Source organism: Leuciscus leuciscus (assembly GCF_965113295.1).
Source record: "Leuciscus leuciscus genome assembly, chromosome: 4".
Taxonomy (NCBI): Eukaryota; Metazoa; Chordata; class Actinopteri; order Cypriniformes; family Leuciscidae; genus Leuciscus; species Leuciscus leuciscus.
Window position 1 is genome coordinate 27,838,337 of NC_138728.1, and position 14,355 is coordinate 27,852,691.

Sequence of the window (14,355 nt, forward strand, 5' to 3'; positions counted from 1 at the left end):
GTCCTGTAACAATACAACGCGTTCTGCTAGTGTGTTAGCTTAATTTGGGATGTTAGTTTTGGGGGGAAGTTTCACAGGCATTTGTTGGGAGAGTGAGTTTGCTGGATTATTCATTAAATAAATGAATCATTTGTGTGTGTCTGATTGGTCCAGACGTTACATTATCTTCTACTGATTCTTGCTAGATCATAATTTTTAGACATTGTTAAGTGAACATGCAATTTATTCTCTTATAATACCTCATATATATAGGCTGAGATGATATTATCCACAATTGTAACTTTGTAAGTGGAATATATATGCAATTTATTCTGTATTAACCAATGACTTTCATGTATAAGCTTATGTATGTTATTATGATTTAGTAAGAAAGAGTGTTGTATAAGAAAGACACTGCAACTGGTTTTGTAAAAGTCTTTATTGAGAATCTGTTTTATTAAGAAGGACACCACAACTTGTGTTATAAAAGTCTTTATTATGAATCTGTTTTATTAAGAAAGACATCACAACTTGTTTTTGTAATAACCTTTTATTGTAGTAATGCATGCAAGAAACGACAATGATGTACTCATAGTAAAACATTTAATCAGTAGATAGAAGTAACACTAAGCAGTAAAAAGCATGTATCTTAGCAAAGTAGAAATGGCAAGCATTACCCGTTTGATGAGGAGCATGAGGCGCAGGAGAAAGGCAGAGGGTCCAGAACAGCAAGCAAAGGAGAACAAAGGAAAGAGCTTTATATATGGAGTTTGCAAGGGGGTTTCCAGAATGGAGGACAGTTCAAGACTTCGGATTGGACAGATTGTCTGTAAAGGACTGAATCTGTGCGGAGGGCGTGTGGACTATAAAAAGTATTGTAAGGAATGTCAAAGTCAGACGCTGGTTCACCAAGGACGGCCTCTCCGGTGTTAGATGCCTTGCCATTGCGCCTCATGAAGATGAAAGCTTGCAAATTATTTGATTTTGATTTACTTTTATTTTTATTTTATATATTAGTACCTTTTATGTAAACTAGTTAACCTGTATTTAATAAAAAATACATGTAATTTAAATTAAGAAGCTCACCTGCCTTAAGTCTCTGTTTTACAAAAGATTGAGCTGAACTAAACCACGGAGCAGTCTTTCGACTGAATTGTAAGTATGGAAATTTATGTACTTATTGTTTAGAACGAATTCGACTGACTTTACCTAACCTGAGAATAAACAAAATAAGGTAGAAGGTGTCTATATTTAAGACCCGAACAAGGGGTTAAATTAAGCACCATAAAACAACATTTTATTTTCTATATTGACGATGTGACGTCATAAGACTGCGCCGTTCCTGCGTCTGTTGTGAGTTCACTAAAGAAAGGTTTGTTTTAAAACATTTAAGGAGTTTAATGAACATAAAGGTCCATATGTTTAATAAAAATGTTCATGAAACTTAATGAAATGTTTAGTGAAATTATAAAATATTTAAGAGATCATTAATTTAGTTATATTATATACACGTTCTCATATTCATATATTTTGTTTTAATGTCACGAGTAATCTCAGGGTTTACCGGGTTTTACACGATTCTTTTTGTAGTGTGGTATTCGTCTTATTCACTTGGCGGCCATTTTGAAAACTCGAACGCCGTTGAGGGGTACACAAACCCGGAAGTTTGACTCCGACGCATACGATCTTCTATAGAAGATTCAGCAGCACCAGCAATGGAAACTCCAGTGTGGACCACCAATCTTTCCTGTCTGCCCGAATTAACGATACAAAATGTGGAGCAGTGGGCCAGTACCGACTGCAACATCCCCCGTGTTAATTAAGGGTTAATTAAGGCTGTGTTAATTAAGGGATACAGTAACTGGATCGAAGGTTTTATCCACGACATTGAAGGTATGAATGGACGCTAATTTACCTCAGTTTCTGCTAGCTTGTAGCAGCTAGGGGTAGTAAGCTTAGCTGTGATATGGAGTTGTTGACTCTGTGTACTGTGTTAGATTTTATTTAACACTTAACATGTCTTTAATCGACAGTTAATAGGAGCCCATCACACATATTTGTGAGGGCTAGGTCTTTTCCCTCGGTGCGGAAAAATGAGGCACCTTACAACATACAGGTGCTAAGTGGACAAACTGCTCAGTTCGCAGAGCAGTGCCACAGTTAAACCAGCTTGCTAAATGTTCATTATGAGTTTATATCAACAATGTACCTTTCCCTGTCTGACTGAAAATAACATGTTGATTTTATCTCATTAACATGTTATCTGTAGTTGATGTAATATCACATAAGCCTCATTGATATCTACTCAAATATTATCTTGTTTCAAATTAGCAAAGCCAGACAGGGCTAGGTGCATGTTGCTATTGCTTGTTGACAATGATAGTGTAATGACAGTATAACTATCAGGTAAGTGATAAGGTAAGGTAAGTATTAAGCATTACTTTCATTAATTATGCACCATATAGTTGGCCTAGTTATTGGTAGTTCTCTGGTTTCTACTAGTAATTACTTAATAGGTAATAGTTAACTACCACAGTCAACTGAGCACTATTACCAACTAAAAAAAGAATCAGAGTTTATTGTTAGTTAATAGTAGTTACTATAAAGTTAATATTGCGTTACTTGTTTATTACTGTGTAGTTATTCATTAATGATGGAAGTTTTCTAAAGTGAAAGGCTAGGAACGATTCAGAACACTGCCAACAAAGTTCCATAAAATAAAAATCCATGTATTATTAATTTCAATCTTATTTTTGTCTCTTGAACTTTTTTTATGTAATGTGCTTTTAGATTGGAAACGGTGTTGATCACTTTACGCAGGGTACCATTAGGGACTGCTTCTGCACAAGAACTCATCTCTCTTCTTTCAGCATTCATTCAGATCCTGTGAGACCAGGCTAATAATCAAGGTAGTCATTGATAATATTTCGTTTGTTGCACACTAAAATTTAATATAGCGATGTAATGAAGATGGCAAACATTTATACCCAATTTAAAGGAAAAATCATATTGAAATATATTAATCCATTTTGAATGCCAATCTAACCTGTTGCAGCTTTTCCAGTTTGCCAGTCAAATTTGTTAATGGGCAGAAATAATGCACCAGTTCATAATGCACGTTATGACCATAGTCTGCATGCTAAATGCTGTCTTTTTTTTCTATACTTCCAGAAGGTGCAAGTTTGTATCAAGTTCCATTAAATCATGGTGGTATAGGTCCCCATCATACAACATAACCAGGCCACAAATAGAATTTCTGGTGGAGTCTGGATTTACTTCAAGGCCAATTGCCGAAATCCTTCATGTGTCACGATCCACTGTGAGACGGCGACTAAGGCAAGGTTCAGCCAGTGTCTAACACACTGTGCATGCCATCAAATTACTGTAAATGTTCATGTGAGCACAGGGTTTAAAACAGAAATCATTTCTTCGTAGTGTCTTAAATGTCCAAATGAACACAATAAAAGTGTGAAAGGGAGAAGTTCACAACCAGTGAGGTCTGCACGGGCTTTAAACTGAAGCCCGAACCCGGCCCGTATACCCGCGATCATTTAACAATTAGCCTACATTTACATGTTAAGCCCGAAACCGAGGTCCACTCTGTTTATATATATATATATATATATATATATATATATATATATATATATATATATATATATATATATATATATTTGAGAGAGAGAGCCTGTGTGTCTGTGGTCTGTCTGTGTGTAGCTGCACATCTGCGCACGCATGTAGCCTACTTTCTCTCTCGCGCGTGCCGGCAAAGCACACGGCATAGCCTATTTAGTTTTTCTTAGTTACAAACCCGAACCCACCCAAACCTGATGCTGTTCATTAAACATTAACCCGAACCCGACCCGAAACCCGCACATTTTTCGGGACCCATCGGGCTCGGGTCAGGTAGCAGACCTCTGTCCAAGAGTGGACACATGACATGGGCCAGCTTAAAGTCAAGTCAAGTTTATTTGTATAGCGCTTTTCACAATACAGATTGTATCAAAGCAGCTTCACAGTATTAAATTAAAATAATACAACAAAGTTTTTTTTTTCAAGAGGAATTTATTGATTGATAAAATAAAATTAAATATCCCCAAAATATCCCCAACTGAGCAAGCCAAAGGCAACAGTGGCAAGGAACCGAAAAACTCCATCAAGTGACCTAATGGTGTCCTAAAACTCCATCAGGTGACCTAATGGAGAAAAAAAACCTTGGGAGAACCCAGGCTCAGTCGGGGGCCAGTTCTCCTCTGGCATTTATGAGCTAGAGGCCGGATTGTAGTTTGAACTGTAGGATTATAAGAATGCCTGGCTGAAGAGATGTGACTTTAATCTAGTTTTAAACTGGGAGAGCGAGTCTGAGCAACGAACAGTATCAGGAAGACTATTCCAGAGTTTTGGAGCCAAATGTGAAAATGCTCTCCCTCCTTTGGTGGTTCTGGATATCCTAGGTATGACCAAAAGCCTTGAATTTAGTGATCTTAAAGAGCGCGATGGATTATAGGGTGATAGAAGATCTGTTAAATAGACTGGAGCTAAGCCGTTTAGGGCTTTATAAGTCAGTAGCAATATCTTATAATTAATACGGAGCTTTATAGGTAACCAATGCAGTGATGATAAAATCTGTGTTATATGATCATATTTTCTTGATCTCGTAAGAACTCTAGCGGCGGCATTTTGGACTAACTGTAGCTTGTTTATTGAGGATGCAGGACAACCAGCTAATAAAGCATTACAGTAATCCAGTCTCGAGGTCATGAACGCATGAACTAACTTTTCTGCATCAGAAACTGATAGCATATTACGTAGCTTAGCAATGTTTCTAAGGTGGAAAAAGGCTGTTTTTGTAACATATGAAATATGATTTTCAAAAGACAGGTTGCAATCGAGTATAACACCCAGGTCTTTTACTGTAGAGGATAAAGTAACAGGACATCCTATGATGTTAAAGTTGTATTGTGCGATGTTTTGTGGGCGGTTTTTTGAACCGATAAGTATTACCTCTGTCTTGTCTGGATTTAATAAAAGAAAATTACGCGTCATCCAATCTTTTATATCTTTAACACACTCTGTCAATTTGGAAAATTTAGCGTTTTCATCCGGCCGTGATGAAATATATATTTGAGTGTCATCAGTGTTACGAACCTCACTGACTACGTTTACATGCAGCCAATAACCCGTTCAAAACCGGGATATTAGCAATAACCCGGTCGCGCACGGCCATGTAAACACCGGCAAAACCCCGGATATGCTCATATCCCGGTTTTTAAAAACCCGGATATTATCCCTGGGGTACCCCTTTTCTAACCCGAATATTTGGTCATGTAAACGCGTATCGGCATATCCCCATCAAAAGGAACATTGATTTGTGTTCTGCGCATGTTCTATTCGCAAGGAATCTTGGTCTTTTGAGTAGAGACGGCGCATACAAAAACCCGCGTGCAGTATACCGGAAGTAAACAAGAAGTAGAGGTAAACATGGCGAGATGCAGCACAGCACCACACTTTTGGAGCGAGGAGGAAGGCGCAAACAAAGGCGATCGCTATCTGCCCCGAACTATTCATTATCCGCGTGCTGCTGCTGTTGTTGTTGCCTTTGGATACAGGAAGAAGAATCGGAAATGACGCACATTGCGTCTTAACGTTGTCCGTGCGTCCAGACGCTAACCGTGCGTCGCCGTTTACATCGGGATATTGCCAATTGATTACAAATTCCATGTATACAGGAGTAACTCTCTCTACTCACGCATGTAAACGGGTTATTCCGAATGTTTCAGAAACCCAAATAGTGACCTTAACCCGACCATAACCCGAATATTGGCTGCATGTAAACGTAGTCACTGTTGGTCTAGGGGTTAAATGAAGTCGTAACAAAATGTAAATAAAACAAAAAGTCTGACGGTCACATCAATCCCCTGATCCAGAAAAGCACAAACACAAAATTAAGCAAATATCTTAATTTATTAATAAAAAAGGAAGCAAATCTTCAGGAGAGGGCCAGGCCAACATAACAAACAAAAATCCTCTAACTAAACACGAAAACTCTAACTAGCCTTAAAAAAAAGAAATGAAAAGAAATGACAGAGTCTTACCTATCTCCCTGTCTACCATAAACATAAACAAAATTTTATGTTTAAAGAAAATGGCACCCTCTCCCTACCGCTTCCAAAGGAAGTCAAACAAAAGTATTTACATAAATTAAAGAATAACAAAAAAGAATCATAAACACACCCACCATAGCGTTCACTCACTCTCTCATAGTTTGTAATTGACAAGTTCATTCACAAAGTTAAGAGGTAATAAAGACCACACTTGGTCACACTGAAATGCACAAAAGAACGCCAGTCTGGATCAGGACAAAGAGTGAGCGCGTAGCCGTCAGCACCCCAGCATTGTCTCTTTGCCATCTTATACACCTTGGATCTCTGTAGCGTTCACTCAGTACTGAAGAATGATGGACATCAGCTGGAATCCAATTAGCAATCTACAACAGAGAGCGTCAGAAAGAGCAAGAGGTGGAAACATGCAATGCATAATTTGCCCAGTAGGTGACACTCTCCCAAGAGCGCAATTCACAAATACAGCCACAGGGCGTAACAATCAGCATAACAATGGAAACTAATTCCATGTTTCCTTATAATATTTCCAAGTGGCATCATATATATTGAAAATAACAGAGGGCCTAACACAGATCCCTGCGGCACTCCATAGTTTACTGGAGTTATGATCGATTTTTCTCCATTTAAATAGACAAAATGGTAGCGGTCAGATAGGTATGATTTGAACCAGCTTAGTGCTTGTCCTTGAACACCAGTATAATTTTGTAGTCGATCTAAGAGTAATGTATGATCTATAGTATCGAACGCAGCACTAAGATCAAGTAAAACTAGTATTGAGATACAGCCTTGGTCAGAAGCTAAAAGTAAATCATTTGTGATTTTAACGAGCACAGTTTCAGTGCTATGATGCGGTCTGAATCCAGACTGAAACTTTTCATAGATATCATTTTGTTGCAAGAAAGAGCCCAGTTGAGCGGACACCACTTTTTCTAATATTTTAGACATAAATGGAAGATTTGAAATGGGTCTATAATTTGCTAGATTATTATGATCTAATTGTGGTTTCTTAATGAGAGGTTTTATAACTGCCAGTTTAAATGTTCTTGGAACATGACCTAGAGATAAAGACGAGTTTATAATATTGAGGAGAGGCTCTTCCACTACAGGTAACACTTCTTTCAGTAGTTTAGTTGGTATAGGATCTAATAAACATGTTGTTGTTTTAGATGAAGTGATAAGTTTATTTAACTCTTTTTGTTCTATAGTTGTAAAGCACTGTAATTGTTCTTGCGGGGTGATAATTGAAGCTGAATTATAAGGCGCGATTGAAGATTGAACGTTTACAATTGTGGTTCTGATGCTTTCTATTTTCTCAGTGAAGAAGTTCATGAAATCATTACTACTGAACTGTAACGGTATATTTTGTTCGGGTGACGTCTGTTTATTTGTTAGTCTAGCCACGGTGTTAAATAAAAACCTTGGATTGTTTTGGTTGTTTTCTATTAGTTTGCGGAGGTGCTCAGCCCTGGCCGCTTTTAGGGCCTTTTTATAACGTGACATACTGTCTTTCCACGCGATTCGAAAGACCTCTAAATTAGTTTGTTTCCATTTACGCTCTAAAATACGGGTTTCTCTCTTTAAAGCATGCGTAGTATTGTTATACCATGGTGCTTTATTTTTCTCTCTGACCTTTTTTAATTTAATAGGTGCAACCACATCCAATGTTCTAGAGAGAAAGGACTTTAATAGGGCCAAAATATGCAAATGGGGGCTGTGTGAAACAAACAAACAAAACAAAATATTTCCCCTTGATAACTTATAAGAATTATCAAATTTTGGGGGTTATATTTTTGACAGATGTTTATCAAATAAAAAATGAGTGAAAACTAAATGGTTTACAATTTGAAGTAATTGCTTTGTAAAAACCTTCCTTTTACAGAATCTTTCATCTCAATCGCTCAAGACGCTATGCACAAATAACGGATCAGGAGCTTGACAGCATGGTCATCAATGCTGTCGGTCAAAATGATCTTCTTGGACCTGAGTCTGTGAGGGCTCAGTTAAGCTCAGCAGGTGTGCTTGTTCAAAGGAGGAGGGTGCGGGCGAGCATGCTCAGAACAAATCCAGAGGCAGCTGTTTTGAGAGCATTGTCACACAGACTACAGCGCAGAACATACCGCGTAGCTGGCCCAAACTCTCTATGGCACCTAGATGGTTACCACAAGCTCATAAGGTAATGATTAATAGGGCACGATCACCGATGGTGTGAGAACCCTCTTGAAATTGCTCCGTTTATTAGGGGCCATGCACAGAAAATGGATAGGCACCTCTTTAAATTTAGCCAAGTTACCAAATCCAAAAGGCTTATACATCTTCCAACACTTCATACATGAAAACATTCAGGAATTAAAATTTTGCTAACTTTAACAGTGATATAATGTTCCTTCATATTCATATTAAACTATAAGAAGCTGTCTGATAATATTACAAATATTTTGCTTTCAAAAGGTGGCGAATTGTGGTTCATGGATCCATTGACGGCTATAGCCGGCTTGTGGTTTTCCTTGTTGCATCTAACAACAATCGGAGCAGTACAGTCTTGCAACATTTCAACACAGCAGTCACCCAGTATGGTGTGCCGTCACAAGTGCGTTGTGATTACGGTGGAGAGAACGTTGATGTGTGTCTCTTCATGAATGTCTTCCATGGAATGGGCAACAGGAGTGTTCTCAGAGGTCAGAGTACACACAATCAGAGGATCGAGAGGTTTTGGGGTAATCTATGGACTGGCATGATCAATGTGTACCATGGCCTCTTTACATTCCTGGAGTCGGAAGGGATCATTGATCCTGACAATGAACTGCACATGTGGGCTTTGCAGTATGTGTACCTCCCGAGAATAAACAGGGATCTTGGAGTTTTCCGCCGTCGCTGGAATAATCACGGCCTGCGCACTGAGGGATTTAGCACTCCAGTACAGCTGTTTGTCCGAGTATGCCTGCGAATGCAGAACAGGCCCTTGAGAGCCATTCAAGGAGTATTTGAAGGACCCGTGAATGCACCAGAACTTCAAGGTGGTGTTCTGGGGCCGGATCCAGGAATGGCACAAGAACAGGACACACCTGAGTACCAAAATGCTAATCCTCTATGGAGAGATGCCATTAATGTCCCTGAAAGCCTGCTCAATCTAAATGAAGGTGATGTTCATCAACTTCAACGCTTGGTGGATCCTCTGGATGTCTCCAGTGATGGCATGGGTGTTGACCTTCTTCAGATGACAATTATGTTCCTGCAGTCTGTTGTTCATCCATAGACTCTGATTAGTTTTGTGACACATTTTTTACAGCTTTTATAAGTATTGTGTTTAATTAAGCCATTGTAAGTTAGTCCTTTTTGTCAATTACATAGGTTTAGCTTGTGTTTGTGTGATGTAGACTGCATTGCATATTATTTGTAAATAATTTTTCTGGATGTAGTATATGGAGTATTAAAAGGGTAGTTGTGTGTTTTATCCCTGTTGAACTATCTTGGTGGTGGTTGAGGAGATTCCCCCCTTCTATGTAAAGCGCTTTGAGTGCCGAGAAAAGCGCTATATAAATGTAATGAATTATTATTATTATTATCTTTGTTATTTTGTCCTCTGGCAGCCTATTAATCACCAGTTCATACAATATATAAAAAAGCCAAGTAGTAGTCTAAAATTTTAAAATGTATAGATTCCTACTAATTAATACTTTTGTATATGTGTCCATCATATTACATATCACATATGATTAGTAATACATTTATTTAGATGAAATGGTTACACTGTACATTAAGGTCCATGATCTAATGTTAGTTAACTATAATTAGGAAGAACTAAATGAACTGCACTTTTACTGCATTTTCCATTTTTATTTTTTTATTAACTAACGTTTACACAGATGAACAAATACAGTAACATATGTATTGCTAATGGTTAGTTCATGTTAGTTAATATATTATGTAAACTAATGAACCTTTAGAAGTGTAGGCTACCAATCTACTTTCATCAATGCTAGACGGTGACGTTTGGTTTAATATAATATTCTAATATAATTAACTAAAGTCTGGAATGTGATGTTTACTTTTAGGTATAATCTATTGCAAATCTGTAAATAAATAAATAAATATATAAAAATTAATTTAACGAATTTAACGTGAGACGTGGGAAACTCCACCCCAACCAACAGGATGATGGGAAAACGTGGTCTGCATCGTCTGCTTAGACGAGCACATTAGCAAGCAAGCATCGTGGAGAAAGTTCAGAGCTCAGCCTGCTGTACTGTACAAGACATGTCGGATCAAAGGTATAGATCACGTCTTTTAAGTTTAAGATCTCAAATAAATGCAAATTTTGACAGATTGATAGGACAAGCGGGAAACGAGGACCAAGAAGGCAGTCTTGTTGAAAGGTAATTTGTAAAATAATGTTAAGTCATGTTGTACTGTATATAGGCTAATACGTATAATTGCAAGACAGATAATATGTTTATTTTAAGTACGACCGAGCAGTAAATTATATTAATTATAATTGAATATGATGTTGGGCTATTTAGGCCTAATTATATGATGTCTAGTTGGGCCTAATTGATGAAGCCTTGGGCCTTGATTATGTAGTTAGGCCTAACGTTAATTACTTTTTGGCGGGCGATCACTTTTTTTTGCAAGATGTGGCTTTTGCTAAAAGAAATGTCAATCATTTGAGCGTAACTAATACTGCGTTGACGTTAACGATATTCTAAAACAAAATGTCCTATTTTGTGTGACTTTTGTACTTGTAGATTTCGAGAGTTCAGAAATGACACTAATCCAACAAGGCCACAAAGGAGGAGGAGGAGAGTAGTCAACACCCCGCGGACGTTAAGGGTATGCGTGGGATTTATAAATGAGGGAACCAATCGACCAGTTACTAGACGTAAGTATTATCATAATTTATTATAAACACATGGCTTGCACAATATTAAAGAAAAATGCGATAACTCATTAAAGGGATACTTCAGCTCTGGAAAGAAGAATGTGTATTTTAAATGGGTATTTTATGTAGTAAATGTGAAATTAATTTAGAATTTGGAGCTTTCTAGACTGAGAAAAGCCAGATTTTTTTTTTTTTTATCTTTGAAATATATTAAATTATATAACCAACATGTGTTTCAAATTCTTTTTGTGAAATTAAAACATCCCTACAACTTCTGAAAGTGTACAGTGTTTTAGTGAAGCATAAGAAGTGTTATTTTAACATCAGCATACACATACATGCTGATTCTTATTAAAGCTACAAAAGTTATTCTGCCAAGAGCAGTGAGTGTTTTTCTCTGTCTTTTGTTCATGACCCCAGTTTTTGCAAGCCATTGTGATATGCATATAACAATATATTGATAATTTGCAATATTTTGACACTTTAACAATTGCTGCTCTCTCTTATTGCATATTGTTTTGCACCTTATAATGTAAACAATTTGAATTTTCATATGCCTGATGATTTTTTTTTTGTATTGTATTTATATATATTTTTAATACTTGTCTGTGTTATATTGGGTGTTTTACACCATGGGTCTGAGGGAAATGGAATTTCAAACCTCTGTATGTCCTGCACATATAGTAGAATTGACAAACTTGAACTTGATTTGGATGTTGGTATGCAATACTACTAACCTGTCATTTGTACCCACAGGGTGAGGACCAACCCCGTTACTGTGCTGAACCAGCCACCCTCACTTGGAACGCCAAATCCCCCCCCTACCAGGCAGAGACTGTCAGACAACAGCGGTAGGCAGACCCGCACAGAAGAATCACCAATTTCCTTATCACCAGGAAGGATGCCCTTAAGCACTACACATCAAACAAGCATACTGTCACATCAGGTCCATAATGATGTCAGTGGTGGGGATTTGGTCTCTGTGTTTGTGGAGGTAAGATGAACTTTGGTTAAATTGTTACTATTTGGAACCCAAATCTGTTCCAATCATGATTGCAAAGGAGGCGATGATGATAAGCCTCCAAGTCACAAGGGGGAGGGTGGCTGAGGTTAAAACCTTTCCTTAAAAGCATACATTGTTTTGGTTCCAATTTAACAGATGAATAATTGTCTCCGGTGTTCACAACTCTTTAATGAAATGTGTACTCTTGTGTATACCTTTGTGATTATTATTTCATTTTTTTTTTTCTTAATTCAGGAAATACAGCTGGCAGAGCCCTCAGGGGAAATTCCAGAGGTGCCATCTATTGAACAGATAGTGGAAGTGAGTTTCATATATGCTAACTTAATAAATGTGTATATGCAATAATTTGAACTTCATAGTAGTGCTGCTGCAATTAGTCAACGTAATCGACCATGAAAATGAGTTGACAGTAATTTTTTTTTTTTTTTTACTATTGACCAGCTATTTCTTTTTTGGACTCCCGTCTCAAACGGCTCACTGTAATTCACCTACACACACCAGTCCATGCGTGCCCTGCTGGTTAATCTGCTATCCTCTTTCTTCCCCTTCACTGCTTTAATATGAAAAATGGCAGAGGCAGGTGATGGTGCTTTGACATTGACTACCTTTGCTGCGGTCCGAGTGCCCCCCGCAGAGTTGGTCTGGTTTAACACTCAACTTAATGTAACATAATGGAACTTTTCTTTATCAGCATTACTTAGTTCCCTTTAACAGGTATCTTAAAGGATTCAAAGGAAGACAAAGGCTGGTATACAAAAAAGAATATCTTACTTTATTATCACAAATGGTATAGTTAAAATATTGAAGGTTGGCAAATAATACTGTCCATAGGCACACAACTGGCCAACAGCAAAACCTCACTATCACACAGTGTATCAAATACCGCAATCTTAGTTAACATAGCACCCCCAATATGGAAACCCTGTACACGGCAAACTCAAACTGAATAATCCATGTGAAACCACCCCAAATCTACACTAGAGGCTAGCTTTGGGTAAGTGGGGCACAATGTTTTAATACTGTTTGCCAGACCATTCATCAAAAAAACCACCCCTTCAGGAAAGCAAAGAAAACAACAAACAAAACAAACAAAATGTACAATACACCTTGGAGGTACAATACAGTTCTCACATTTATAATAGGGGAAAGCGGCAATTACACCCCGAAGCACTCAGTTTCTGTAATAAATCACAAACATACCATAAGCACACATAGCATAAAACCAACTGCACCAGTTTCCTTCTAACTGTATTATCCTTCCCTGGTTTACACAATATACGATCTCGCTTACAACATACCACACAGAATAAATATATAAAATCTATTTCTACTCGCAGCAATAGTGCAACACATTTAAGCAGGGAAGAAACAAACAATTGGCACAGTACATCCCACATTAATACATTAAGTAAGGAATAATTGACGACAGGCCGTTGAATTATTAGAAAAATAATGCACACCCGAGGTGGTAATGCGGTCACGACGCGAAGCGGAGTGGCCGTTACACCTCGGGTGTGCATTATTTTTCTAATAATTCAACGGCCTGTCGTCAATTATTCCTTACTTAATGTATTAAAATTATTTTTCTAATAATTCAACGGCCTGTCGTCAATTATTCCTTACTTAATGTATTAAAATATAAGTCAATTATTCCGCTTATACTACAGTTACCACACTTCGAAACATTGTTCAGATTATGTATTTCAAGACGTTTGTAAAGTTTTTGTCATTAAAACGCTCTTGTATGTAGGACTAATTTCTTACGCATCTAATCCCATGCCTCCGTTGCTAATTCCAAAACGTAATTTCAGAGTTAGTAACGGAGGTTTGAGCCGCTGATAGCAGACTAATGCTGGGGACACACGACTCGCTGACACATTCTCTGACTGTTTTCATCGACTGCAGAAGATTTTAAACACCGACTTTGAACACAGACCGAACGCGCTGAACACGCGTTTGGGCATGATCAGTCATAAGTATCAAATTACATTCATAACCGGCCTTAAAGTGTGTTACCGGCTTTATGCAGTTATTAATGCAGCTATTAGAGAGAGATGTTGCAATAATGAGACAGAAAAGCATGTGCGTCATTATTTTTTATTTATTAATTCAATTCGTTTTAATTAATTCGTTCATTCTTTTTTTTTCTATTATTGACAGATGACAGTAGACTAGCCAAATAAATGAAACCCAAAGCCCTTTTAACAAGTAGGCCTATCAATAATTATTTATTTGTTAAATTATCTGCAATAAAAATCCGTGCTGCAGGACTATCCATTTATTTAGCCTATATTCAGTTTAATTTTCTATTGATTATATAGGACTATATACTTTATTTATTAAAATTAAACTGC

At 37.5% G+C, this 14,355-nt stretch overlaps 1 protein-coding gene and 1 long non-coding RNA gene across 2 annotated transcripts in view; one reads left to right on the top strand and one right to left on the bottom strand.

Moving 5' to 3' along the window:
• Positions 1–14,355, bottom strand: part of LOC309497719 — a 209,512-nt gene that overhangs the window by 121,918 nt on the left and 73,239 nt on the right. The window lies entirely within an intron of this gene.
• LOC309498030 (uncharacterized protein) lies at positions 7,816–9,520 on the top strand. Its single transcript, XM_082168509.1, has 2 exons — positions 7,816–8,274; positions 8,550–9,520. The coding sequence occupies exons 1-2, from the start codon at positions 8,042–8,044 to the stop codon at positions 9,352–9,354; spliced, it is 1,038 nt and encodes a 345-aa protein (XP_082024635.1). The 5' UTR covers positions 7,816–8,041; the 3' UTR covers positions 9,355–9,520.